Source organism: Amphiprion ocellaris, chromosome 22, assembly GCF_022539595.1.
Source record: "Amphiprion ocellaris isolate individual 3 ecotype Okinawa chromosome 22, ASM2253959v1, whole genome shotgun sequence".
Classification (NCBI taxonomy): Eukaryota; Metazoa; Chordata; class Actinopteri; family Pomacentridae; genus Amphiprion; species Amphiprion ocellaris.
The window spans coordinates 17970627-17997399 of NC_072787.1; the positions used below are offsets into that span (position 1 = coordinate 17970627).

Sequence of the window (26773 nt, forward strand, 5' to 3'; positions counted from 1 at the left end):
AACTTTGTGAAGTAGTGGTAGACAAAGTGATCAGATCTTTTTCTGAAATAAACAAAACAGATTTTTACAGTTGTGCAGACCTATTTCACTAAAATCCATGCATTTCATGTAAAGTAAATCAGTAAAACATAATTAGAAATAAATGTGCTTGTTATTCAAGAATATTATTTGATTATTTTTATTGCAGCATAAATCTGTAAGCGGTATCTTAAGTTGGCAAAACATTTTTTACATTTTATTTTGTTGGGCAGTTTAATCTGCAAGAATCCATAATGCCTTGCCTGGAAAGTATATCTGACTGGTCAGTGCACAGTGGTGGAATAAAAAAGGGAATATTTTTCTCACAAATATAGTGAGGCAGAGGTAAATACAAAAATTAAAGTAAAGACCCCAAAGTTCTCCATATTTTATGTGATTTTATGATTTATAGGAAAGTTAGATGGGGAAAGGGAGCAATGATGATTTTATTTTGGTTAATAAATGAGTAGATTTCTTTTCTCTGTGACTTCACAAACTTGTTAACTCAATATTATTTAAGTTTTTAAATTCTACATAAAAATCATTAAAAGTAATGCAGCACGAGTAAAAGGACTTAGAGTCCACATAGTAGTTTAACATAGAGAAAATATATGATATTACATAAGTCACAGTTTCTGCGGGCATTTAAAGTAGTACTTAATTGTGTAATTATTACATAAAGACATCAAATATATCACAGTTGAATTTTTTGGTGTTTTTCAGCGGAGGAGAGACTAATTTCTCAGCTCAGCCAATCAGAGGCAGTGATGAAGCGCCGTGGCGCTGACGTGTGAAGGAGGCGGGGACTGGTAACCTGGTAACCGCTCTAACAGTGCTGATAGGATGGCGATGCGGAAGGTTTGGATTTCAGCTCTCTTTCTGCCCAGTTTGTCAGTTTCTTCGTACAAAACTATGTACTGTTTTGAAAAAAAAACGGACAGATAAGTTGTCCTCTCGTCTGTGTATTTAGTTTTTAGAGTTTATTTGACTTAATTAACTGTAGAGTTGACGCTAGTATTGTTAGAAAGTAAAGTTCGTCTGTGTTACACCTGCTAACTCGGCTTAATTAATTAGTACCTGTGTCATTTCTGCTCCACGCCGCTCTACTAACGGTAAAATAATGACCAACAAACAATTCATTTTAGTGTAAAATAAGGCTAGAATTGACTTATCTTATGGAAGCCAGCAAACAGACGAGGCTTTTTGTGACGGTTTTATAAGTTTCTTAACACTAATGGCTACATTAGTGAATTATCTTTAGCATTAAAACATTTCTCAGTCGACCATAGATAAAGTTAAGTTATGCCTGCGTTTGACTATTGTTTGAGGCAGACAGTATGGTTCAGAAGGCATTTATTTCTGTGTATTGCTTTTTAATCATTCCAACTGAGATAAACGAGTCTACATTTGCTGCTTTGCCCAAGTTATAACTTCAGCCTCATTTAATATAACTACAGCAGTGAATGTATTTTTACAGAAAGTGAAGTCTAAAGAGAGCAACAAATTGGTGATCGCATCAGTTGCCTTTCAAGACCACATAACACGGAGCCTGCTGCATCCAGATTTGTCGCTTTCTGACCCTTTCCCGAGACATATCAGAAAAACATCCAGAGATGCCCACGCAAGAGAAAGAGTGAAGGGTCCGCAAAGACGAGATGGACAAGGAGAGAGAGAATATGTGCTTGATCCTGATCCACCTTCTTTAATGTTAGGTATAGAGCCAACACTCAGGGTTTTGCTTTCATATGTGGTTTATAGATGTAGAATCAGTATTTTTCTGTTTTTTTAAGCTCAGAGGTTGGGTTTGGTGGCCTCCCCTGGAGAGAGACTGACAGAGGATGAATGGGCTCAGGTCAAGGCGAGGTCTGTTCAGCAGGAGGAATCAGCTCAGCCCTGTGCAATATGCAGGGAGGAGTTTCGCCTTCAGCCTCAGGTATTCCCCAACACAGTTGCTACTGTTAAATCTCTGTGAGAGAGTTCTTTTTTTCCTTCTTTTTTAAAGCATGTTTTTAGTGTTCTGTGTCTGTCCTCAAAGAAACCTGTGTTTCCGAATACACACATGGGCACAGACACACACACACAAAGCATCCCCGCCCCCCTCTTTCCCTGCAGTTCCTGTATGTTCTAATCTGTGTAGACAACTGTACAAATTTACCCATACTGCCTTGGAACTCAACTGTGACGTGATGATGTAGCAATCAGTGTGTTACTGTGAGGGTCATTCAGTCTTTTACACCTTTCCGATCCCCTTTTAAGATGCCAATCTCCTCAAGAATGCGGGACTAGAATAGGCGGCCTCACAAAGCACAGTTGCCATAGATGCACGTGTAAATATTAGTTTGACTCAGGCGAGAGAAAAAAAAGTTAATTAGAGCCTGCTAACAAGGGAAAGTGACAAGAGGGAATCTTTGTTGATTTGGCATTTTCCTGCAAGCCTTCATATTGTAACAATGCAATTGTGCCACAATCTTGTGTTGCTTTGAAGCATTAATATGACAGTTAAAATGCTTACAGCAGCAGTTGTTCTGAATCAGTTGTGTAGACTGTATTATTGCTTCTCTATCTAGCTCATATTATTTTAATTCTAACCAGAGGTTGTTTGTAATAGGCTACGATTGAAATAGAAAAATCTCCTCTGCTTTCTTTCGTTTTTTTATTTCACTTCTGAATTGAACATCTGACTATAAACTGTAGCTTGTAGCCTTAAAGCACAGAGAGATGGGAAATTTCTCTTCAGTTGAATGGCTTGTGGAGTTCCTGGAAATTGTACACTGCAGGGGGCCCTTTCACTGGTGATGGAGTGTGTTGGTCAGGCCAAAAACAATGGGAAATCAATATGCCTCCCCCTTGCCCTCTAGAGGTCTGAGTAAACTGGTTTGTGTGCCAAGCCCCATAGCTTCAGTTGTCTCCTTTCAGACGATAAAAGAGTCCCTCTCACAGGTAGAAGGAGGCTATAGTCCGGGTCCCAGTTGGCCCACTGGGGGTCATGCTGACTCCCTCTATCCTCTTGGCAAATAACACTGAAAGGCACATACAGACATTCACATATGTGCATGGATACACACAGATTTAGCTGAAGCCTCACATACTATATGTACACATGCTGTGTACTGTATTTAAGCTTTCCTAACCACAAAACAATGCTAAAACCAATACATGTTTAGCATCCTCATGGCAGTAGACATGGCAACCCACGCATTCAAAGTTTGGAATCTAAACTGGAAGATTTGTTTAGATGCTGCTGCTTCTTAATTTATTGCATATGTCCTCACTGTCCTTTTTCAGGTGTTGCTGTCTTGCTCTCACGTTTTCCACAGAGCATGTCTGCAGGCTTTTGAGAGGTTTTCTGGGAGGAAGTGCTGCCCGATGTGCAGAAGAGATCAATATGAAACACGGGTGATCCACGATGCAGCTCACCTTTTCAGACATCAGTGCGCCACCAGGTACAGACACGAAACCAGAAATTATATGTATGTATATGTTATATGTATATGTATGTATATATATATATATATATATATATATATATATATATATATATATATATATATATATATATATATATATATATATATATATATATAATGCATTATATCAGCAACATTTCAGCACATAGAAGACCATCAAATTACATAATCGCTGAAACAAATATGGGTTAAATGTACTGTAAAAATGGATGATAGAAGAAGGGGAATATCTTTTTATTTATTTTGCATATTTTATTACAAGCTATCCATTATAAATTAGAGGCATGATCAAATTGTACATACTATAGTTTATAGTAATCCTCATGTCCTGTCCTACATAGGACAATTAGATAATCTCATTTGTACTACTAAGAAGCTAATGGCTTCACAGACATTGCAAGTAGTTTGCACAAATCTTGCAAATTATGCAATTTATACAGCTTTTAGTAACGCTGTTAAACACACATCTCTCAGTAGATTATCTGATTGTTTTGTCGTTCTTTTTTTAATATATTTTTTTTGTCTTCATGTGTGTAGGATTCAAGCATACTGGCGAGGCTATATCGCTCGGAAATGGTACAGACATATTAATAGAACCACCTGCCCAAAAGACAAAAACCTGAGACGCAAGTTCTTTGAAGCAAGGGTGAGTTTTGAAGTCTGTAATGATCACATCAGAAGTCTTTGGGTCACACCAAACGTATATAAGATCACATTACAACGCATCTGTATTTCTAAAATTCCCTTATTGTTCCTTACATTTTATCTCTACATTCTTTGACTTTTTAGTTGGTCAAAAAACGGCTGTGACGAACATCACATCTTGAAGGTTAAATTGTGGGTCTCAGGGACTCACTGACCTCAGTGCTAAAATACACACCAACACACACACAGCTTCACCTGCTATCACCCTCTCAAGCACCTTTGATGTCTTGTGAATAATACACTGTTTGTCCACTAATGTGGAGAGAGTTTTGTGCTTTAGTCAAACAGTCTGGACATTCCAGTGTCAACACGACAGCACCATGTCTCCCGTGCATGTTTGAGTCTGGTTATCCTTCATCCATCTATATTTGTCTGGTGTGTGTATATAGTTGTGTTACTGATTGGAGTAGAAGAGGGTGAAGAAGTTAACTGGGGTGTAAAGATGCTTGTCGCTCATTGTCATTTTAGCATTTTGTTCTCTCTTAAAGCTATAAATCATGCAACGAATGGACCTGTTGGGGAAAATATTCAGAAATGTCTGACCACTGGTTGTTTGACTCTGAGGCTGTGTTGCCTTCTTGGTGGTTCTCAGGAAAAGGGAACATTGCCACCTAGTGAACCTCCCCCATCTGAGGCCTTGAATGACCAAAGAGAACACTGGTCACCATTTCTGTTTGCCAAACATCATTTTTTTAAAGGTGCAGAGTAATTTGTTATGCAGAATCCCTCGTGATCTTCTAACAGACATAGCTACAACACACGTGTCCGGTGTCTTGTGAACAACAGGCGCTGCTTATTTCTGTGAGGACTCTGGTAATCATACAAAGTGCTCCTGTGCTTCAAAGAGGCTGATTAAGCAAAAGTGACAAATGCATGAGGGCCACACTTGCAATGTGTTGCGAGGGTCAGAGTGTCCTACCCATCCCCCTGTCAGTCTCCATCATCTCGCCTATAAACTGTGCCTTAATATGTCATGTAAACAAAGACACCACATTTACTGAACCAATTAACTCTGTTGTAACACATTAGCCTGTGTCCGGGTTCGCATTCTCAGGATGGAGTCATAGACAGTGTCAGCCGCTTTACATTGAAGTTGTGTGATTCAGTGATGGTGGGTGGTCATGAGATTGTCTCATATCTTTTGTCACACTGAGGATGATCTTCAAGAGCTGCACAACACAGCGTTGACAGGTCTGATTGACTTGATTTTCAAGGGGAAGACTTATTTGCTTAGCTGACTGTAATGCAAACAGGCGTGTTGGTGCTGAGCTGGGGCCTGTATGAGATGGAGAAACCTATTCTTTCAGTTTTTCCTCATGATAGCAGAGGGCAATAAAGCATCTTTGTACCATGAAGCCACAGGTGTTACCTGGAAAGAAAACACCACAATGTCAGGTCAGTTTCTGAACTCTTATCAGCTTATCCTGATGCCCAGCTTTCAATTTTTGCTTTGCTTCGGAGGTCCGACCCTGAGTCAACACATTAAGGGAGACAGTACCGACATCTAGATGGATTACCGTGAGATAACGCCTCTGCATCCACCTCCACTTCCCCCTTAGTGTCCTCTCTCTTCTGCATCTACTGTGGAGGGAGGCAAAGTTCACCAGAGCTTGTACTGTTTGCCTTGATTGTCGAAAAGTCAGCCACGCACATAAAACCCTCCATCCAAATGGTTAACAGTTGTTTAATTAGTGATAAAAGCCTAGCTGTAAAGCAATTCTGATGGTGCTGTGACAGGCTCAGGGATAGGGTTTATTGTTGTGTGTGTGTTTCATAGACAGAAAAAACAAGTACATGTGTGCAAACAGGTGCTGAGGCTAATGCTACAATGACTAACATATTGATATAAATACTAATAATTAATAGTGCAGCTCAGCTTGAATCAGCAGTTGATTGACAGTCTAACTGACTTACGTGATAGACTCAATGTTTTTAGATTTTGGAGTATTGATCAAGCAAAACAAGAGATTTTAAAGTAGGCTTGAGGAAACTGATGGATGACTGTCACCATTTTTGACAGTTAATAGACCAAATGGTTAAATTAACTGATAAAATAATCAGCAGATTAATCAATCGTTTGCAGCTCCATCTGAATATATTTATTTTTAGCTATTGAATTTATCTATTGAAATTGTTTAACAAAACATTCTTGCCACAAGGCTTCAGAACTTTCAGCCACATCACATGGTCCTACACACATTTTTTAATGAGATTGTTTGTTATAATTTGCAAGGATGTCGTTGCTTTTGTTACAGACTCAAATCTGTGTTGATTGGTCAGTGGCATTGTGTCTTTGAAATATACAGCATATACAGCCGTCTTGTTGTTTTTGATTTTAATTGTTGCCTAGCAACAGCTGCTGTAAATGGGTGAAGACGGAGGAGATCTGGATGTAGAGACAGAAGAAAGACGTCACTTAAAATGGTCAAATTGAGAATGCAGTAGTTGACTGGGTGCTCCATAACATGAAGATGCTTTATTTAAAATTCACATCTCAGAATCTGAGCTATAGAAAGACTGAGGCCAAGAGTCCAAGTCCCTAAATAGCATCACTCCTCTGCAAAATCTGCACATACATCAAAAATAAAGGCTTAAAATATCTAGAGTATTATATTTTATTTATTCAATTAAGTGTCCAAATGCTGTTTATAATATTTTATTATTCAATTAACTGTTCAAATAGTGTTTGAAAGCCATCTTCTCACAACCAGGGATTCTCATGTGGAAATACTGAATCATTTTTTGTATTTTTCTGAAAGTACTTGAAGTTCCTCTTTGGTCATTGACGAAACCCCTCATCTCTGTGTATCACATTTACATATTGTGAAGCTTTTGCCCCGTGCCCTCAAATGTGTTAGATGTAGCTACACACAACTGCTGCCTGACGTCCTTGCCCCTCTCCACCCACCTCTACCCAGTCGCTGCAGCTTGAGCACACCCGCTCACCTATGAATTTAAGACTTTAAGTGATTTAACCATACTTGTTAGAACTGGAAACCAATTCTGAAGAGGAATCACGACACAGAAAGCCCCACCCTTCAAGTAGACAGGATTGTATCAGAGATCAAGGCATGCAAATCTAAGTACACATGGCTTTTACTTTGAAACTATAGGTCGCTCAATATTTCACTGAAGGTCCCTTAAGTTTATCAAGTAAGAAACCCAAAAAGTCTGATTCTGTTTTTTTGTACTGTTATTGGTACACTGCATTTTGATGGAGGAATTGCTCAGCCATGGCATTAACCCCATATTTCACACATTATGTCTTCCAGCATTTAAAAATACCAAACAGACTTGCTGAGAAGGTAAAAAAAAATCTCGATTTTCATCGGAAGGTGTCTTGAAACCAAACACATTGGGTCTATAACACTGGACTCAGTCTATAAAATGCACACAAGAGACATTTTTTAGCTCTCACTGGGTTGCTAAAATGCCCATATTCCCAGAGGAAATGACTTCAATGGTAGCTATACTGGTAAGATAGAAATACCATAATGAGATGTAAGTTATGTCTTGGTGAGAAACACCTGGCCACTGTCCAAGTATATCTCTACCGGCTAGTTTGGATAAGAAATATGGCTGTAAATCATATATAAAGTAAGCACATGTCATTTTAGGGGAGAGGAATTAGTAATTCAATGACACTTCATCTTGAACAGTTAGAAGGTAATTGACTTTGCTGACTATCTATCCAAACAGTGTGTGCAAGACAGAAGCAGTGTGTATGAAGCAGAAAAAGTGTCATTGATGTATGTGTTTCCATGTTTTCCAGCACTATCTTCCTTTTTTTACTGGTTTCCATTAATTCTCCATGTTAGTGGGAGACGTGATTGTATTGATCTGGCTGTTTAACAACTGCACCCTGTCAGCCTGCCTCAGCCATTACAATACACACACACAATTAGCCTTCGCCGAAAACACGACTCTATTGTGTATCTGAATGAAACATTCACATCCTTTGTGCCACTAAAATGGTTTTTCTAATTAGTTGCAGGAGTTGAATGACAGCTTTGTCCGATACTGTCACACCGACACGGAGGCTTTTCTGAGTGATATCGACCGCTCACTGTCATCAAGCAGACGAGTGTTCCAGCAGCTGGAGAGAAAGAGCATCTCCGAACCTCAGGAGAACGACTGGGACCGAATAAAGAGCCAGGTCAGGAAGAAGACACACTCTGTTGAACCAGAAGCCACTTGTATCATTAAACAAGGCCCCATAAAAATATCTAATCCTAGTCTGATTCTTCTTCCAGCCTTGCCTTTCCTCTGACATGTTAATGCTTGCATGGGGATCGCAGCATCACAGCTGCTATATAGAAAGTACATATCTCTGCAGAGGTGATCATTCTCTTTGCCAAATGAATGCGGCTAATAATCCTGTGTGTTTACAAAAAACACGAGCAAGACTGATAATGCACGGCAGGCTTTTCATCGCCTGGACTGCTGCGGAGGAACTGAAAAGACATTAAGATTTGCTGTTCCATAAGGCTTCATTGTTGGCTTTCATTGCAGTCAGTACCATTTTCCATAGAGGGGGTGGGGTGTGTGCAAAGAAGATGTCTTTTTTTTTTTCCCTTCTTTATCTGGTGTGAAAAGGTTGAGCACAAGGCAGGAGTGGCTCAGCCTTGACATGAAGCATCAAACAGTGAATGTGCTTTCAACGCATACCTTGCACCTTTTTCACGGGTGCAAACTTTATAAAGCGGAGTGCAGCTCGTTATGAAACATTTAACAGCGGGGCACGTTGGCCCCTAAATACAGGAAGCTGTCTCTGGTTAATCATTGGTGGAGCTGTGCATGTGTTGCTTTGTTTTTATAAGGATCACTGATAAGCATGCTGTCACTTCGTGTCTGATCAAACCTGTCAGGTAGTGCTAACAGATTTGTTTCTGAGTTCTTTATAATGAAGCTGCCCTCACTTGAGCGTTGGGAAGTCACTATTATTCATCATCAGGACAGTCAGATTCATGCAGAAATTTCCTCTCCTAATGCACATGTCTATTCACGTTCCGCAACTGACGCATTTAACAGAAGCTCAGAATACTCTAGCTAATATAGTTTTGCTTCCAACAGATTATCCAGAGAGGCGTCTGGGACTGCCCCATCTGCCTGACTGCACTGTGCAACCCCAGCATCCCAACGCAACCTGATGAATCCAACCCTCAACAACGCAGGCGCACCGTGCTGCTGTCCTGTTCCCACCTTTTCCACCAGCTCTGTTTGGAGGCCTTTGAGACCTTCGCTGCCTTCACTGAGGATAGGAGACCTACATGTCCGTTGTGCAGATCAGCCTACCATAAAAAACTAATCTAACCAGGTAACTATCCTGTAAGCCTAAATACTCTTTACTGCATCATCGTTTAGTGGCAGAAATCGCCGACACAGTTACGCATGTTGCAAACTGTCCTTCAGTGTCTAGCAGAGTTACATGACAAGCTCAGCATCTCATGTCTAAGGCAATTAGCTAAACTCAGGTTAAAAATGAGCAGGAGGAGAAAACGGCTAGTGTCTCTCTACAAGTTAAATAAGACATGAATCAAACCACAACCTGTAACATGAACCTACCACCTCTCAGGGTTACTGAACACATCGCACCCCTCATGTTTAATCTGCACATAAACAAGAAATGTAAAAATGACAGTTACATTGTGCATTATTTGCCAAACAGCAGCCAGGCAGACTGTAACAGGCAACCGAACGTTGTTTGACAAGACATAATTACACCCCATTAAACCACAAGCTGTCATCTTTACATTGTTTATTTGTGGATTAAACAAGTGAGATGTTGTGTGTTAGTGAGCTTTAGGGGTGCTGATAAGTTGTTTGTTTGTTACCTTTGGACAGAACCAGGCTAGTTAATTCCCCTGTTTATAGTCTGTATGCTAAGCAAAGCTAATCACATCTAGATCCAAATGTTAAGGCATAAACATAAGCTCTTCTAGTCTCCTTTTAAAGACTGGTTCTTGCATTTTTACCTGTATTTGATGGCGGTAGAATACACATTTGATCAGAAATATGCAAAGAAAGTGTGGGATTGAACTACTATAACCCCAACCTTTTGCAAGAAAGTGAATTTCCTAAAATTCAACGGTATTATGCTAGTCATTTGTCAGTTACCATGGTTGTCCCGAATGCCACAATGATAAATCAAGACATTGAAGCATTTTCTTTTATTTGCAAACACACGAACATCAAAAATAACGGAACATACATTTAGCAAACTGAGAAATCGTAAAAAATACATTCACAAAACATGTACCAAAAATTACATGCAGATCGACTGACATACGGACAGAAATAAAAGCTGCTTTACTTACAGTACAGGTCAACTCTCAGCTTTTCAACCCCCCCACACAATGCAGAGATGTACTGTAAAGGCAACCAGAAAAAGCCTACTTGAATAGAAAATGGCTGTCAGTTCTCATCTCAGAAGCGACTGTGAGGAGTATGATTGTGATGTTTTTAGGGGGGAAACACTTCCCTGCGATGTATTGTCCAGTTTAACTGCAGTCTGTAGCTGAGTGGATGTAAGCTCAACTATGATTTAGCTTAAAACACTCCACTCTGAGCCAGATTTAACTGTAGTTTATCCAGATTTAGAAATGAAATCCAGCTGATAATATTCTCTTTCACCAAGTTACAGTATCATCCTGATTGCTTTAGATTTTTTCACAGTACCCAAAGATCAGGTTGGTCTTACTGTCAATAAAACAGCTGTAGACACACATAAAATTAAACAAAAATCTACAAAATGTCTCTGCCAGTATAGCATTTGAGTAAACCTGCTCTTCTTAAATCTTTCAAAATCAGAAACTTTGCCCTGCTTTGGTTTTAGGATGGTAAGAGCCATTTAATATATAGATCACCCTTTACGAAACATCCTTAGGTCCAATCTGAGTTCAGTGATTGACAGTTGTACATTTTTTTTAATCCAGTCTTTGTATTATAGCAACATCCAATTAAAGACAGTTTCAATGTAAAACATCCTTTGTCCCGAGAAACAAACATTTCAAATGCATATATAAATTCAGTTTTCCTTTCATCCCCATGTCATTTTTAGTTACCATGAAAACAAACGACGTCTATAACACCATAAAAATAACATCATCAGATCACTCAACTCTATCCTAGCAAGTGCTCAAGTTTTATGAGTATCATGAGTCTCAAAATGGAGCCGCTGTGACAACATTCATGGCGAAAAGAAATGTGTGTTACATCCAGCTGGCTTTAGACATACAGGGGATCACAGTGGAACTGTCTAGAGACTCACAATGCACATGTACACGTACGTACATGTGCATAAACAAACTCCACAGAACAAGAAACAACCTTAACATTAAGCCTGCGAGATGCTTGTCGTATAAGGCATTTAAGGTGGTTCTGGAGACAAAGAACATCACAGTTTGGAAGAATATGCAGCAATACAACAACATGTAAAAGGGGCCTGAGTCACCAAGTCTTTCTCCTGGCTCCAAAGCTGGATGTTTTCCACTCATGCATTCTGTGTGTGAAGACTGTTACAGGTTTTCATTAGATCTAGGTGTTTATAAAAAAAATATATATGTACAAAAAAAAATACAGAATGCCTAGTTAGTCAGACCCTCATTGGACTCACTGAGAGCCCAATATCTGCATCCAAACAATGCAAAAAGAGATATGAAACACAATACAATATGTACATTTGAATACAACATTTACAAATAAAGGTGACAATTTTCTGTGCCCTGTAATTTTTTGGGGGATAAGCAAAAAATGTGATGACACTTTCTTACCATGTGCATAATAAAATTTTAGGAAACACAACCTCAGGATTAGCTTGAAATGCTCTAAAGCATCTTGCTCATTGGAACTGAAGTGGATAAAGCTCCCATATAGTTTCCCATTTGTAGAGTAGCTCGAGTCAAATCTAGAGCACCTAAAAAAAGTTCTTACCCTACTTCATACAAACTAGTGACATCATCAATAAAGTTAAAGCGCACTTGAGTAAAGCCAGATAGAAAGACGAATGACAGCGAGAGTGCTAAAATCAGACGCCTATCATTAAGAATGACAGTGCCAATGCATATAATGTGAACTGTATCGATGCCGTGTGGTTTTATGTACTGGCCGTGAAGAGTGTGAGTAAATGAATTATTGTCATGCTTCACAAAGCACATTTTGTTATTTTCACATTTTGAGCTTAAATCAAAAATGACAAATTGACACCTTATCATGCCTGTATCAGTTCACGTATTGATCAAAATCCAACGATTGAGGACCATTAACTGCAAGTGCGCCGTGTATCACTGACATACTAATTACACATACGGACATTTTTTAACAGAAATGTGTGGGTGCTGAGTACAGAGCCGGATTTGTAAGACTTTACCCTCCTTCTTTTGACTAGTGCAGCGGTGTAAAGGTTGTCGAATAATACCAGGTAGCAGTGCTGGGGGGGAAGACTGCTCCTGAAGCAAGAGATGGGTGGTTTGAAGTCACAGTCGTGGTTGAGGTCAACATCAAGGTCACTGCAGTGATGCCAGTCTGTTTCACTCCTCAGTCTCAGCTCTGGCTCTGTCCCAGCTTCCATCCGAGACACAGAGGATGGAATGTCACGAAGCTAAATTGCTCTCAGCCTCCATTTGCAGCATCCGTCAGACACTGCCTGGGTTTATTAAGTTCCTTCCAATCCTTTTCACCTTTCAGCAGTCAGGCAGTACTGTCGAAATCTCCCTTTGGCTGTGCTAACGTTTGTGTGTGTGTTGATCTATCGTCCCTTTCACAGAGTTTTCTGATGCCCGTTGGCCGAGAGCTTCCCAGATTCAGGGTCTGTGGGGCTGTTTGACAGTTGCAATTTATCCAGACCTGGGCAGTGGGAGATAAGGCAGAGAAATCTCATTAAAAAGCCTCAGACTTTCACTTAGACAGAGGTATTGATGTCCCTTTTCCCCTTCAGTGCCTCTGTCTGACATTTTCTAACCCTATCCCACCCTGTGTATCAAACATCCAGGGCCTGTCACCACAAGCCTTTGAGACTAGCCTCATCCTCTGTCACATGTCAGTTCCACAGCGCATCGGATCTTACTGCAATTTTTTCATTTTGTCACCCCGGGTCGTGCTATCGGAGATAAATACACACTATCTCTCTACAAAGCCACAGAGCAGTTTGGGAGTGTCAGTGCTTCAGACCAAACCTTTGTGGATACAAAATTCGGAGGAAATTGAGTAGTCAATAGTTACTACCAGATAGATTGCTTTATATTCTACACCAAATCCAACATATCCAAAGCAACACCGTTTATATCACACAATGCAGTGCCATGAAAGAATATGAGAAGCAATAAATGACTAGTATGTTGTAGTATATTGAAAGGTGCAGGTTACAAACATCTAGGACATGTGAATTACCTAAGGCTTTTAGGAGCTCTTCCCGAACTGCTGAGGTGAATTTTCTCACAAGACAAAGTGTTGTCACGACCGCAAACAGCAGGTTGTATGAAAGGACGATGTAAAAGTTTCCCAGCCAATTAAATCTCCCAAAGTCTCCCAAAAGATCAAACCTAGTGATACCTGTGTAGGACAAAGAGACAACAAAACAACTGGGTTAGAAATCAAGCAGATATTCATTAACAAATAATTTCCTATCTGAAACTTTGTCCATCGGACTTTTAATAACACCTCATAAAAAGGTGAGTAACTAGTCTAAATAATTTCCCCTGATGTCCAAATTGCTGTAAATTTCACAAAATAAACAAGACAAAAAAACCTCAAGGTCCCTTTTGACAACATAAGTATTGTGTTCATAAGCAGAATTCTTCCCAGCAAAAGCATGAGGCTGCAGCAAACAGGAAAATTTAGGAATGCATTTTCTGTCTGCAGTTAAGTCAAAGTGTCTTTTCCAGTGGTCTGTCTCTTTCAACAAGTAAAAAAGCCCAATGTGAAAGAAGGGCTTACAAACAAAAACTATTTCATGTGTGTTACAGGTATAATCTTAACATGAAAAAGTTTTAAAACAAATATTAAACTAAGTGACCCATGATAACTAATTGTAATAGCTCGAGTATATTTTGGGTCCAAGACCAGCCCTTATGTCTGTTTATGTCATATAAAAGGTTCTGTTTAGGGTCTCGTTTGACCAAAATCAAATGGTTCAAAGAGGAGAACCACTCCCAAGTCTTTCACAGATTCACAGTCACCTGTCCACACATCCACTTGAGTCAGCCACTGAGTTAACCAATTCAAACAATAAACAAGCACAATCTTGTACATTTCTGTGTCGAAGAGGAGTTGCACAATTCCTTGCAGATTTCAACCCAAATACAAAGAGACTAATCTTAAAAGCAACCGGGACTGTATATTTCCTTTGTCTTTATTATATATGTTCTTACTTTAAAGTCTTAATCTATTGTGTTTGACATTATTGAAACAACTTTGTGTCTTTTTAATAGAGACAGCCACTTAGGCTTACACAAACATCCACTGATACTCTGCACAGCAAAGTTTATGCTCATTTTCCTCACTCGACTGTGTCTTGGTTAGCAGTACTGTAAGGAGCATTCCTCGTGGAATAGAAAAGGATGGGGGGGATAAGTATAGCAGCAAAGGTGGTTTGCAGGTGGACGTCATCTCTCCTTCAGACAAAGATAAAGGAGCGGTTACTCCTGCAGGTCCCTCTTAGCTCCACACTGCTACACCAATTTCTAACCATCTGTCACAGCTGATCACATGCTGCTTGGAAAGCCATCAACACTCTTGTTTTACTGCTCATGCATTCTGGCCTGCTGATCCACATGTTCCTGCGCTCTACGATCGGCTAGCTGTACCATCCAATAACAAAGTAACGTAGGGAGATAATTAAGCTTTCGATAACCCGATGTGTGCCGTTCTGCATAATGTTATTACTTATTTGTTTTTTGTCATGTTCATTTTGCGTGCAAAGTTGACCACAGAAATTACTGCTTCAATACATTAAGTCAAAGTATAACAGTTGTCTGTCTCATCATCTTTATGCAGAAGTAATATTGAGATGTGTCAGACTGAAGAAGCCCTCGTCTTTGTACATTCTACTTCTCCTGTAACATCTTCACAGCCTCTGTCGTCAATTACATTGAGCAATCGATTCAGTGTCTGGAGAGATGTATTTACAGCCGCAGTAAGCAGTTTGGCAAGCATCAAGGACCTTTAACAAAATTGCCTGTGAAGAGACAGGGGGAGAGCTGATGGAGACCCCAGTCAATACAGCCAGCCACTGTGGTCTGGCTAAATTCATTTCTAATGCCAAAGGTTTTGATCTCGGTTTGGTAATTTGAGAAAATCCAATTGGAGCAAAAAAAAAAAAAAAAGATGCTCAGCCACTGGAAGTAGGTGTACACATTAGCATGGTGATCACGCATCCAAAACGCTTATTTCTGAATTGTCGGGGTCATTTTAAGGTGTATGAGCGGCTCTAAATATATGGTGCTACCTGTGTCTGTTTACAGATTTAAAATAATGCCATAAAAAAACATATATCCATAAACAATTGCTCAGCACGATGATTTTTTTCTTTTGTTTTGCATCTCTCTTAAGTAAAACAATGTTCTGGAGCCCTTTTCTGCACTTGATACACACGGCAACACAGTGAGTTTCTGTATACAAGCTTAAATTTGTATATTAAAGCTATAGATAAAGTTCAGCCTCTCAGCAGCATGAAAGCAGCCTTTCCGTTGGGAGTCCCCAAACAACCATTACCTGTGTGGGAAATGGTTATAATATGCATTTTATGTAACACACTATTTGTCACCACACTATCAAACACACATACATTATGCATACTTTTGTTTTGTTGTACAGTTCCCCATTCTCTTATACAGTGCATGCTTCCCCCAATGGCATACACACAAAACAGCTCACTTCAACACACAAAACCCTTTCTTGTCTCTTAACATCTCACTTCGTCACACTCGACTCTTTTTTTTTTCTATCTTTTGCTGGGAGGCCGTTCCTCTTTAACTTTGTCTCATGCATTTATTTCTTTTCATCTATTCAGTGTCACAAAGCAGAACCTGTTGATATTTTGTAAAGCTCCCAGTGAGTCACTGTATACTCGCTCCGTCCCATTCTCCCACTCTGTTGGTCTCACACACATACTCACATACACACATAGAGTAGTGCTATTTAAACAGCTGTGCTCTGCACTCTGCATGTTTATTAGTGCCATTGTGCTGGTGTTACTCCTGTCATTTTTACCCTTTCTCCTTGCACTCCTTTCTAACGTCACTATGGGAAACTATAGGAGAATTCAACTTCTGTGGCCCGGTGTTGGTGGTGCCACTGAAAATGGTTGTGGGGGAGGGAGGTTCACGCTTTCTGGTAGTTAGTCGTTAGGACATCTCTGAAAATTCTGTTTAACCTACATTTCAGTCTATCTGAGGGTAACAAAATCCCCATACCAGCTGCTGTAAAGCACACTAATGAACGTGTTATATCTTGTTTCTCACGTTCATACAAAAATTGTGGTTTTTTGCAGGGGGATGCATGCAGGGCTTTTCTTGGCATAGGGTGTTTGCGGAGATGAAGGAAAAAAAAAATATATGATGTATCCACTGTTGAAAAAGGGTCTTGCCTCAGCAGTGTTAAATGGAAATATTGATCGTAAATGGTGCTTGTTGGTGGATTTCGTTACCTTCAGACAGAGTACAGCCAGCTGTTTTGTCCTATTTCCATTCTACACACCAACATTGACACAGAACAACATACTCACCTAGAGTTCTGGACATCACTGGTAGGGCTGAACTTAGAACCAAGATGGACACACAGCAACCAATGATCTACAAAAAAGACCAAATAGTTTAGCTTAAGATATCTGATATTTCCAGCACATAACATACAGTTTTTAGGGGCAAAAACTATGTAAAATGCAAGAAAAAAATCTCCTATTGCACCAACAGTTTCAGCTGTGATGCGCCCACACATATGCACACACCACTTGATGTTAAATTGGTTCCACGTATTATACAATTAGTACCTCTGAAGTTGCTCATTACCAGGTTCCCTCTATTGTACTTTCAAGTCCTTTCACTGAAACGTCATGGCTAGTTAACAAGCCTCACCACTCCCAAACTCATTACCAAGTGAATAGGTTCCACTATGGGCTGAACAGAGCACACATCCTCCACCCCCCCAGACACCCCACTCTCCCTCTGATGTACAAGAAAGGAGCTTGCACTTTGCCAGTGTTTACGCAACCCACAAACAAATATTGGACAGATCAACTAAAGCCATTGAGGGGGCCCCTGACGAAAACATTAGTGAGCAGCAGGAGTTCAGAGAAGAGAGGAAGGCGGGAGCGATGTGGCGAAAAAAAAGAAGAGGAAATAGATGGAACATAGGGGGGCCCAAACACATCAGCACCTTAGGAGCAATTTCACCACCCTTGCCCCCACTTCACCCCACTCCCTGTCCTCCCATGCTATCTTTACCGTTGTCATGGTTGTGTCATCCTTCCTGGGAGTGAGTCCCTCAAAGACACGCAGGCTATAGAAGCCGACGACAGAAGACACCATCAAGTAGCTGTTGGGCGAGTCAATCAAGGACCAAAAACACTTTGCTGCAAGTAGCAAAGCAGCTGCATTGAGTCATCTTTTTATCTGTCCCAAGGATGCACCTTTTCAGCTATAATAAAAGGTGACGAAACTGCACAACATGTTTTCCGGAAGGTGTCCAGCTGAACTATATACTGAGTAAACAAAGCTGCCTTGACAATGTTGCTCTTGGCCGTGGAGCATGTTACTCCGGCCACAGACAAAAGGGAGGTCACTGAAAGGATACAACATGAGGATGATCTCCAGCGCTGCCTGAGCCACGCCAAATGTGGACAAAGAGGTGTTCCCAATGCCTCGGTCCTGATGGATGGAGATACAAACAAAAAAAAAAGGGATTATTCCACATCATCACACACCAATCTTATATAAACACATGACAAATAATAAAAGTAAATGGGAAATGACACTAGGTGCTGTGTGCAGTTGCGCAGACATGCAGTTACAGAAATTCTGCAAAGTAAGTACGCTGTGCAGGAAGAATTTCCCCACTTGAGAAAAACAGAATCAAATTGGCTAAGTAATGAATGGAACAAGATGAAAGAGGCTCTTTGCAAATCACTGTCGATCATACAATATGTGAACAGGTGTTCAAACACAAAACGGCACATTTCTTACGGTAAGAAGAGTGTACAGGCTGAAAGCATGCCAAAAACATAAAAACAACAAAACAAATACTTAAGCAAATACACTAGGTGTGCACCCCGCACCCGTCCTAAACCCCCAACCCCTAAGGCCTTTTGACACTGGAGTGGTAAAAAGACATACATCTACATACGCTGCACATACCAAGCGTCTGTGTTGTCAAATGATAAATATTTGCTTTTGTCGGACTTGGCACCAGGGCTGATCCTCCAGAGGATCAGCGTATTGTACGGGGCACCTACTGTACTTTACAGATCTGAGTTGTTTGAAACTCCCAAAAAGTGTATGCTGCAAATTTGGATCTTGTATTTAATCATATGTTGGTACATTAAGTGTATCATAGTTACAGCAGAGAGCATACTACAGTATTCTATATCTCTATACTATGTGCACCCAGCTACTACATGTACGGTTTTAGTATAAATACAACTCAAATACTGCACCTTGCCATAAGTCAACACATAATGCTGTTACTATTCCTGCAACTCTTCATGGTTTTAGTTTATTATTTATGTTTGTTGTTGTATTTTATTTCTTCTTACCCAGCTTGAGTGTCCTTATCTTGATTTGTTCTGTAAAAGAGCCTGCAGAAAAAAGGAAAGCCTGGCAGGTCGTTTCATGCCTTTTTATGCAACTGTCATCTTTGGGAGCTTACTGCAGAGCCATGGTGCAGTGCTCTTTCTCTCTTATACAGAGAATTAGCAGACAGCATCTGATGTCATTTATTAATGGAGGGAGGGCGGGCGTGCATTAAGACTGTGCGTGCACGTGTCTGCACTCGCAGTACGTGTGTATGTGCGTGCTCAGGACACCTAGCTTTTACTGTACGCCTCCTTTCAACTCTTACTTCTTTTCATTCCAGTAGCAGGAACGGTGATGGAGTGTGTATTTGTGTATGTCAAAGCGAGGGTGGGTGTCCATGGAGGAGGGAGAACCGGTAGATTTGTCTGTGCTGCCTGTAGCAGGTCAGTCAAGACATGCTGCAGTTGTTGCTTGCAATATTAACACATCTGCAATACACTTGTAATTTATGCCGCATAATATCACCATTTGACCTCAAGTAGGCCCTGTCAGTCAGGGTACCATTTTTAAGGACAACATAATTTCAGAAACATGGTATGTATATTTTAAGACTGAAATAAAAAATGTACTTTTTTTCTCCACGTAGTCATTTCCCACTTCCTCTCATACCTAACTCTTATCAAGGTTCATACCAGATAATTTTCCCAGCTACGGCATACTGTAACAACTAGGTGAACAAACGGTCATAAAAATCATCATAAAAACACAGAATAATATTTCGAAGCGCTAATAACTTTAGGTACACATTTCTGGAGGTGCTTGTGTGAGAGTCACAACCTTAGAGCAAATGTTTTAGTTCCAAAGTTAAGTCCTGCATTATCACCCCTTAAAGTAATTGGCTCTACTGTTGTCTTCCACTTTGATCTACAAGAAACTGTCATCATCTAACATCACCGAATCATTGCTACAGGTTTTAACATTTATTCACATTGTGAGTTCCAGGATGATACATAAATATTGTCTATACCAGGGGAGCCAACACAGTGCCCGCGGGCGCCTGGTTGCCCGCAGAGACCATGTGAGTTGCTGGCAACACATGTTCTGAAAATAACACTTGTCACCATGAAATTCCTTATAAAAAATTATAGTTGCTGTTCATTTTATATAAAAATACTTACATTAATGCAGATTTGAAATTACAATATTTATTATAATTTCTAAAAAACAAAAATGTCTTCGGTGTAAATGAACTTTGACCGTGTCCGAGTCAGAGTTCACTGCGCATGTCCAACCACCACGTCATTCTGCTGCAGCGTCCGGACGCAGACACTTTGGGAAGCTAGATGTGGTTTTTACCCCCAAAACATGACAGAAAAGCGAAAGAGAAAACACTATTTTCACGATGACTGGGAGGAAGAGTTCTTTTTCACGACAGTGAAAGATAAATGTATGTGTCCTATTTGCGGGGGGCGACTATTGCGTCGGCAAAGCGGCACAATGTGGAGAGACGCTACTGTAGCCGCTACAAAGCTTCCATGCTAACTAGCCACCTGGTAGCACAGAGACTGTATGCGCACTACGGACAGAAAAAACCCGGAACTTTAAGGCAGCTTTGGCATCTACTACGCGGCGAAAAGTTTCTTCATGGAGAAAAATGAACCATTAGAAAAGCTTGTTTCAGTGGCGACGGATGGGGCTCCTCCATGACGGATCGGCCTGCAGGCTTCATTGTACGATGCAGAGGTGATCCAGACTTCCCAACATTCCTACATTACCACTGCATCATTCACCAGCAGGACATACGTATGTACAAAAGTGACCGGATTTGATCATGTGATGACTCGTGTCGTGAAGATCATAAATGGCTCCAAAGCCAAACAACCAGGACATCGAAGGTGCTGCTGGAGGAGCTGTCAGCTGAACATGGTGACCTGTTACTACACACAGAAACCCCATGGATCAGCAGGGGACCAGTTTTGCAGCGTTTTTTGTCACTGTTGGCCGAAATCAGAGAGTTGATGCAATCCAAAGGGGAAGACACCTTGCTGCTTGAGGACACTGAGTGGATTCTTGACCTTGCATTTTTAACGGACATCACTGGGAAACTGAACCATCTGAACTGTGAGCTGCAAAGTAAAGGTAAGACATGATAAGCTCTGCAATGCCAGTCTTCCCACTAACACACATTTACAGACAGAGGTAACTTATGTTGTCATTCAAAACACCGTGCCATTACATAAAAATGTGAAAAATAATTAGTTGAAAACATTTAATGATTTGTTGTTATGATCTGTTAAAAGTGTTGCAATGTTGGTGAAAAATGCTGGTGATTAGTACTAATGTGATAGGATTCATTTCAAAATGTGAAAGAGTTGATTTTTTTCTTACATAACTGATAATTTGTACAAACATGGGACAGAGTTCATGAATTGTTCAAAAATGTTACAAAGGTAGTGGTTTGCACAAATGAAGCATGATTTGATGACAGTTAATGATTTCCTAAAAATGTTAGAAGTGACAGTTTGCACAGAAATGTAACTGGTGTGATTTTGAACAAAATGCTGCAAATATGCTGATTCATACAAAACTGCCAAGAAATATATTTACCAAAGTTTCAGAGATGGGATACCTCTGGCTTTTAAATATTGAAACAGATTTCCATATATGTGTGTGGGTGTGTGTGTGTGTGTGTGTGTGTGTGTGTGTGTGTGTGTGTGTGTGTGTGTGTTTCCTACCCTCATTGTTGTGGAAATCATTGTTAATAATTATTGTAAGGAATAATTAACATAAATGTGATCAGACAGTCCTTTTACATATTATTTTCATTATTATTATTATTGTTTAAAGATGATGGTGCAAGTTTGCTATTGAGGAAGTTTGTATCAAACAAGGTGCCCTTCATACTACTCAGTACCCTTGAAGTTGCTCTCAGGTTCAAAAAGGTTGGTGACCCCTGGTCTATACAAAAAAACAGGAAATACATGTGCAATACAATCCTTAGATATGATGGAAATAGCAATGCTCGCACTTATTTTTATTTTCAAATGAGTACTTTACAATTTCCTTGGGAAAACAGGCTGGTGCTAGAGCCACTATATGTAGGTATATATAGGTTTGTATGTGTTTCAAGAAGGGCAACTTTAGTGGGGTGAAAATTGCCGTCCAGTCACAGCTAATTCTCCATTTTACAAAATACAGTGTCAAGTGTGGTGGTACCAAAGAGAAAGGTCTGCAGTAAGAGTTTTATTGGCCCCTCTTAGTGCTTGTTCATAAAGCTGTAAAACACGGTGTCCTTTGACAGAGGCAACACCAACTCCTCATCTCTTCATCCACCTGCCTCTCCTTCCTGCTCTTCCTTCTCGCTCATCATCCCTCTCTACACCCATCCTCTGCTCTGTAAAGCTGACACTGCTCAGTATGCTAAGGACTATAGCAGGATGCTTAGGAGGAGAGGAAGACAAACATTGACAGGGCACTTCCATTGTGCTCTCCTCCCATAACAATCAGCGTATCAGCGCCTCATTTGACTTTCCCACAGTCTGACTCTCTCTGGTCTGGCAGTACCTAGTCCAGACGCCAAACCAGACGCTCTCTCTACGTCTTTATATCACTTTTTCTCTTCTGTTCTTATCTTCTTCCAGACAGTGGGCAGAGGGAATTTCTGCGCCAGAGGGGCAGAGAGTCTGAGAGTTGGAAGGTAGGGTTAAATAAAGGGATATATGAATATCATATCTGTATTGATTGTTTTAGAGGATGAGAACACCCCCCCTCCTCCTCTCGTTTTTTCTGCGAGATCAGAGGTGTGGCATCTATCCAGCTCAACAAACGCGTAAACCATTTAGTGGGGCCATACTGTCAGGGAGGACAGCTTCAAGCTACATGACATGTGTAATTTGGGGGATTTTCTGTGACGCGCCATGCCAAGGAAAACATCTCTTCTCAATAAAATAATTGGAATGTCGAGGGCAGCTCTGTCAGTTGCCCGTAAGACGCAAAATGAAATGAGGGAGAAATAGGATACATTAAGTTGCCCCTTTTCAGACAAGAATGCAACCACAAACGCACACACACACACACACACACATATACAAGCACACACATGCACACACCTCTGTCACTGCAGATGAGATGAGATACAGAGAGCTTAAAACACATTGCATGTTAGGCGGAGATGAAAATCTCTGAGAGCCATTCCACACTCGGTTAGTCTGCTTCACAGTAAGAGCCCTTCACCTGGCCCTGTCTGCCTTTGCAGAACGGAGGAAAAGAAGCTTATTCACTCACTGTGGACATGAGACACATAGCAAGCTCATTGAATCTGCACACTGCTGTGAAATGACTTTGAATGAGCTTCCAAAACAAAACCAGCGGCACAAGGCTGGAGCCTGATTAACATCTGGTCGAGCCTTTTCTTCCAACAAGCACCTGAGCATATCCGGAATTTGATTTATGTCTCCGCCAAGGACATGGCAGGTCTGATAGGCAAGCTCTTCTGCAGTTTACATTCTGGGTGTGTGTTGATGTGTGTGTGAAAACTAAAGTGTGCTTCAGCGAGACAGAGGGCTTACTGTTGATCCTTTGGGCATGGCCGTCTCATCCACTAGAAGGTAGAGGATATTCAGTGCCACCATAAGAACTGAGATTGTCTGCAGACACAGGAAGATAAAGATTTGTTTACACATAGTATAATTATAAAAAGATTGACCAAATCCTCCAAAATATCCGGCATCATGATATAATTGAATTGCAGGGGCCTTGCTTACCTGTAAGTATAGTAATGCATAATAACTATCTTGTGATTGTTAAGTGTTTCAGCACTAAGCTTCTCAAAACCTGAACAATTTGGGGGTTGTTAGGTGCACGTGCCATGCCACGCACATGGCCCTTCTAACTTATCTAACGGTATCATATGACAAAAACGGTATTCCCACACTATAATTTATTGAAAATCACAGTTGTTGCAGGTGGCTATTCAGCATTGTCTTAAACAGCTATTAAACAAAAGTAGTTTCCCCACCCAGATGCTGTGGGAAAAGATGAGTTTTGAGGTACAGCGTTAGTCCTGATGGCCACCAGCCAGGCTGTACATGTCTGAGTAAACAGTTTGGGCTTAATGATAGGTCAGTCTCAGCACTCACCGTTCCTGTGAGCAAGATCAGCATCACTATGGGATACAACAAGTTCTTCTCCCATCCTGATGCTTTCTTTCTTCTCTCTAAAGAGTAAACAAGAGTGCAACAAAGGTGTGAGGTTATTTACCTAAAGAAATATACGTATAATCACCTCCTTAGTAACAGGAGTCAACGATGAACTAAAGTTCTCCATTACAAGCCACTTTCCACCACTGGTTAATTAATATGCTCATCAAAGACAACTACTGAAACCTCAAGCCCCTCTGGCTTTATTTACAGGGTATGTTCTGCTTGGTTTGGTAAAACATATCGTGAGTGTGTGTACCAAACACAATCTCACCTCTCATCGAAACCACCCAACCTCCAGGTAATATACATTTCATAACCTTCAAAAATTTTGCTCTTCCTCTTTAATTAGCCACACTCATCATTGCCTTAATTAGTGGAAACAATAATAAATCCTGGATAAAAAGAAATGCAACAAAATTAATTCTGTGATTTATATTTTGGTTAGTGTGTGTGTGTGTGTGTGGTGAGCCACTATTGTGTCTCATTCTTTCAAGCCAGATGCAACATTTCAATTTTATATCGTCCTCGTATTTCAGCAGCTCATCAGTCATGTTTGTAGACGCTGCTGATAGCGTACATCACATGCACTACGACTTCTAGACATCCACTGTCCTCTTACAATGTGTATGTGACTGCCCTCAACTCTTTGCCATATTGACTTTCTTTCTCTATTTCCAACCTTGTTAGTCCTCCTTATTCTCAAAGTGCATCCACCCTGCCTGCCTGAGAAGTTTGCCAAGTGCACTTTATATGCACCATCCTTCTAAATTAATGACATCACTAAAAGGCTTGCTACAATATAAAGTTTGCATCTTGTCCAATATCCTAAGTGCCTTTGTGCTCTCCTCCCCCCACCCCCCACTCCCACCCTGCTCCCCAAAAGGCTCAGGCCTCATTTATAATATCCTAAAATGGATGGAAAATTATCAGGCAGTTCTGGTCCAAGTCCAAATTAAGAAATTAAGGCAGATGAAGAGAAAGCGACTGCCTGTCAGCAGTATGTAAAAAGCTAAAGTCTTTGGCATATATTTCCATGGCAATTCAAGGTCTAAAGACAAAATACATCAGCCCTGTCGCATTGTATAAATACTTACCCAGTTTATTCCTCTGATTTCTAATATTGTCCAATTCTTTGTTGAGCTGGTGAGTAAAGCTTCCTCGGGTGTAAGTGTGTGTGGATGATCCTGTGGAAACAGAAGCAGCTGGAATGACATTTGCTTCGTGAAAACTCTGAGTTACTGATTTACCTGCCAGCGTTTTTTGAATAATCAATTATTAGTTCAGGCTCTTGTTTGGTCAAACAGTCCAAAACCAAAAAAACTTTCAATTAAAAAGAAGAGGAAACACAGGAACGAAGAACTATGTCTTTGCTGAAACGCTTCAACCGGAAAATATTTTTAATTATTATTTTTTTTTTTGCATAACCGAAACGATGAATTATAAAAATGTTGTTTAGACAGATAGTATACACAGATTTCACTTCTGCCAGTTAAGAAGCTCTTCATTATTATGGAAAGCAGCATTTTTAATGTATGTCCTGCATACATTAAGAAGATATGAACCTCTCACTGTATTTGTCTTACCGCTGCATACATTATTTAACTCATCTTTATGAAGCAATCCCATCAAAACAAGTATTCCTGCACTGAACATAATGATGTGATCTCAAACAAGTAAAAATAATCTCTTGTGTCAGGAGCTGTCTAGCACATGCCACAACTGGTTGAGTGGGCTGGATAAGACAGCGAGGGATTCTCCAGGAAAACCACAGGGCCAGCTCATTTAAGGCTAATTTATCTATTTTACTCTGTTTTCCTTCCAGCTTGACGCACTAGCACAGAGGCCCCTCGAAGCCAAAGTAGAAGAGTATCCATTTGCATCCCCTGGGGTGATTGGCAGATCAAGACCAATTAGTTCAGTGTTACACCGTTACTAGCATGCAATAAAAATACCATCTTTCATCTTTGTTACAGGAGTGAAGGACCAATCACTTTGATCAGACCTTTTTCTTCCCTCTGTTATTATGACACGCCCTGTCTGGTTGGGTTTAAGTAGGCAAAAGAGGTGAGAGAAAGAGTTAACAGCCAGTGTCTATGCCCTCACAGATACCTGTCCCAGGATCTGAGCAGGGGAAAGTTTGAACCCTTCAAGCAAATGCAGTCACAACACAACAGGAAATGTCACGGATAGTTCAACAGCTCTTTTTCTCTAAAGATGAACTGAACACTTTGCCTCAGGGGACTTAAATCTGCTCAGCCGCAAGTGAACTAATCTATCACCTATGTGCATAGCATATCCAAACATGGCCTCATGCATCACCTCGACAGATAAATCATTGCTGATATGAAAAATAGATTTAAACAGCCATAAAAAATAATGCATCAAACTAGAAACAAAGGACAATATCTTCACTTGTTCAAAGCAGTAAAGGCAAATGGTGAGAATTTCAACTGCAGTATCTTCAATGACATCATTCCAAACTGAAGTTAAATATATCCTTCTTCTCCTTCTGCTGGCAGCATCAAGTAAAAGACTGAGTTACAGCGAGGCAGAGATGCTGAGTGAGGCTTCTGGCAGCCAGGAAAGCCTAGAGTAATTCAACATATCCTCTCCAACCTTTTCCACAGTCAAAAAATTACGTCATCCACAAATATGC

The 26773-nt window shown here is 40.4% G+C and overlaps 2 protein-coding genes across 3 annotated transcripts in view; one reads left to right on the forward strand and one right to left on the reverse strand.

Moving 5' to 3' along the window:
- Positions 1-740: 740 nt before the first annotated feature.
- Positions 741-26182, forward strand: rnf32 (ring finger protein 32). 2 transcript variants are annotated; one of them, XM_023287545.3, is made up of 8 exons: positions 741-876; positions 1496-1730; positions 1809-1951; positions 3304-3461; positions 4023-4131; positions 8179-8346; positions 9264-9507; positions 25940-26182. In XM_023287545.3, the coding sequence occupies exons 1-7, from the start codon at positions 862-864 to the stop codon at positions 9501-9503; spliced, it is 1068 nt and encodes a 355-aa protein (XP_023143313.2). In that variant the 5' UTR covers positions 741-861; the 3' UTR covers positions 9504-9507; positions 25940-26182. The 2 variants fall into 2 exon arrangements, with proteins under 2 accessions (XP_023143313.2, XP_054863085.1); XM_055007110.1 differs by lacking the exon at positions 25940-26182 and having other exon boundaries at positions 9264-10131.
- Positions 10346-26773, reverse strand: part of lmbr1 (limb development membrane protein 1) — a 38493-nt gene continuing 22065 nt past the window's right edge. Inside the window, exons 10-17 of the mRNA XM_023287542.3 lie at positions 25212-25301; positions 24055-24131; positions 23485-23562; positions 17979-18052; positions 17630-17720; positions 16912-16978; positions 13578-13739; positions 10346-13034 (exon numbers count right to left, since the gene is read on the reverse strand). Of these exons, the coding sequence (XP_023143310.1) occupies positions 12949-13034; positions 13578-13739; positions 16912-16978; positions 17630-17720; positions 17979-18052; positions 23485-23562; positions 24055-24131; positions 25212-25301 (725 nt within the window). The 3' untranslated portion in view covers positions 10346-12948. The remainder of the gene's footprint in view (positions 13035-13577; positions 13740-16911; positions 16979-17629; positions 17721-17978; positions 18053-23484; positions 23563-24054; positions 24132-25211; positions 25302-26773) is intronic.

Coding starts and splice junctions, on each gene's coding strand:
- rnf32 (XM_023287545.3), top strand. Junction 1,731..1,808: donor TCCACCTTCTTTAATGTTAG/GTATAGAGCCAA, acceptor TGTTTTTTTAAG/CTCAGAGGTTGGGTTTGGTG. Junction 8,347..9,263: donor GGGACCGAATAAAGAGCCAG/GTCAGGAAGAAG, acceptor TGCTTCCAACAG/ATTATCCAGAGAGGCGTCTG.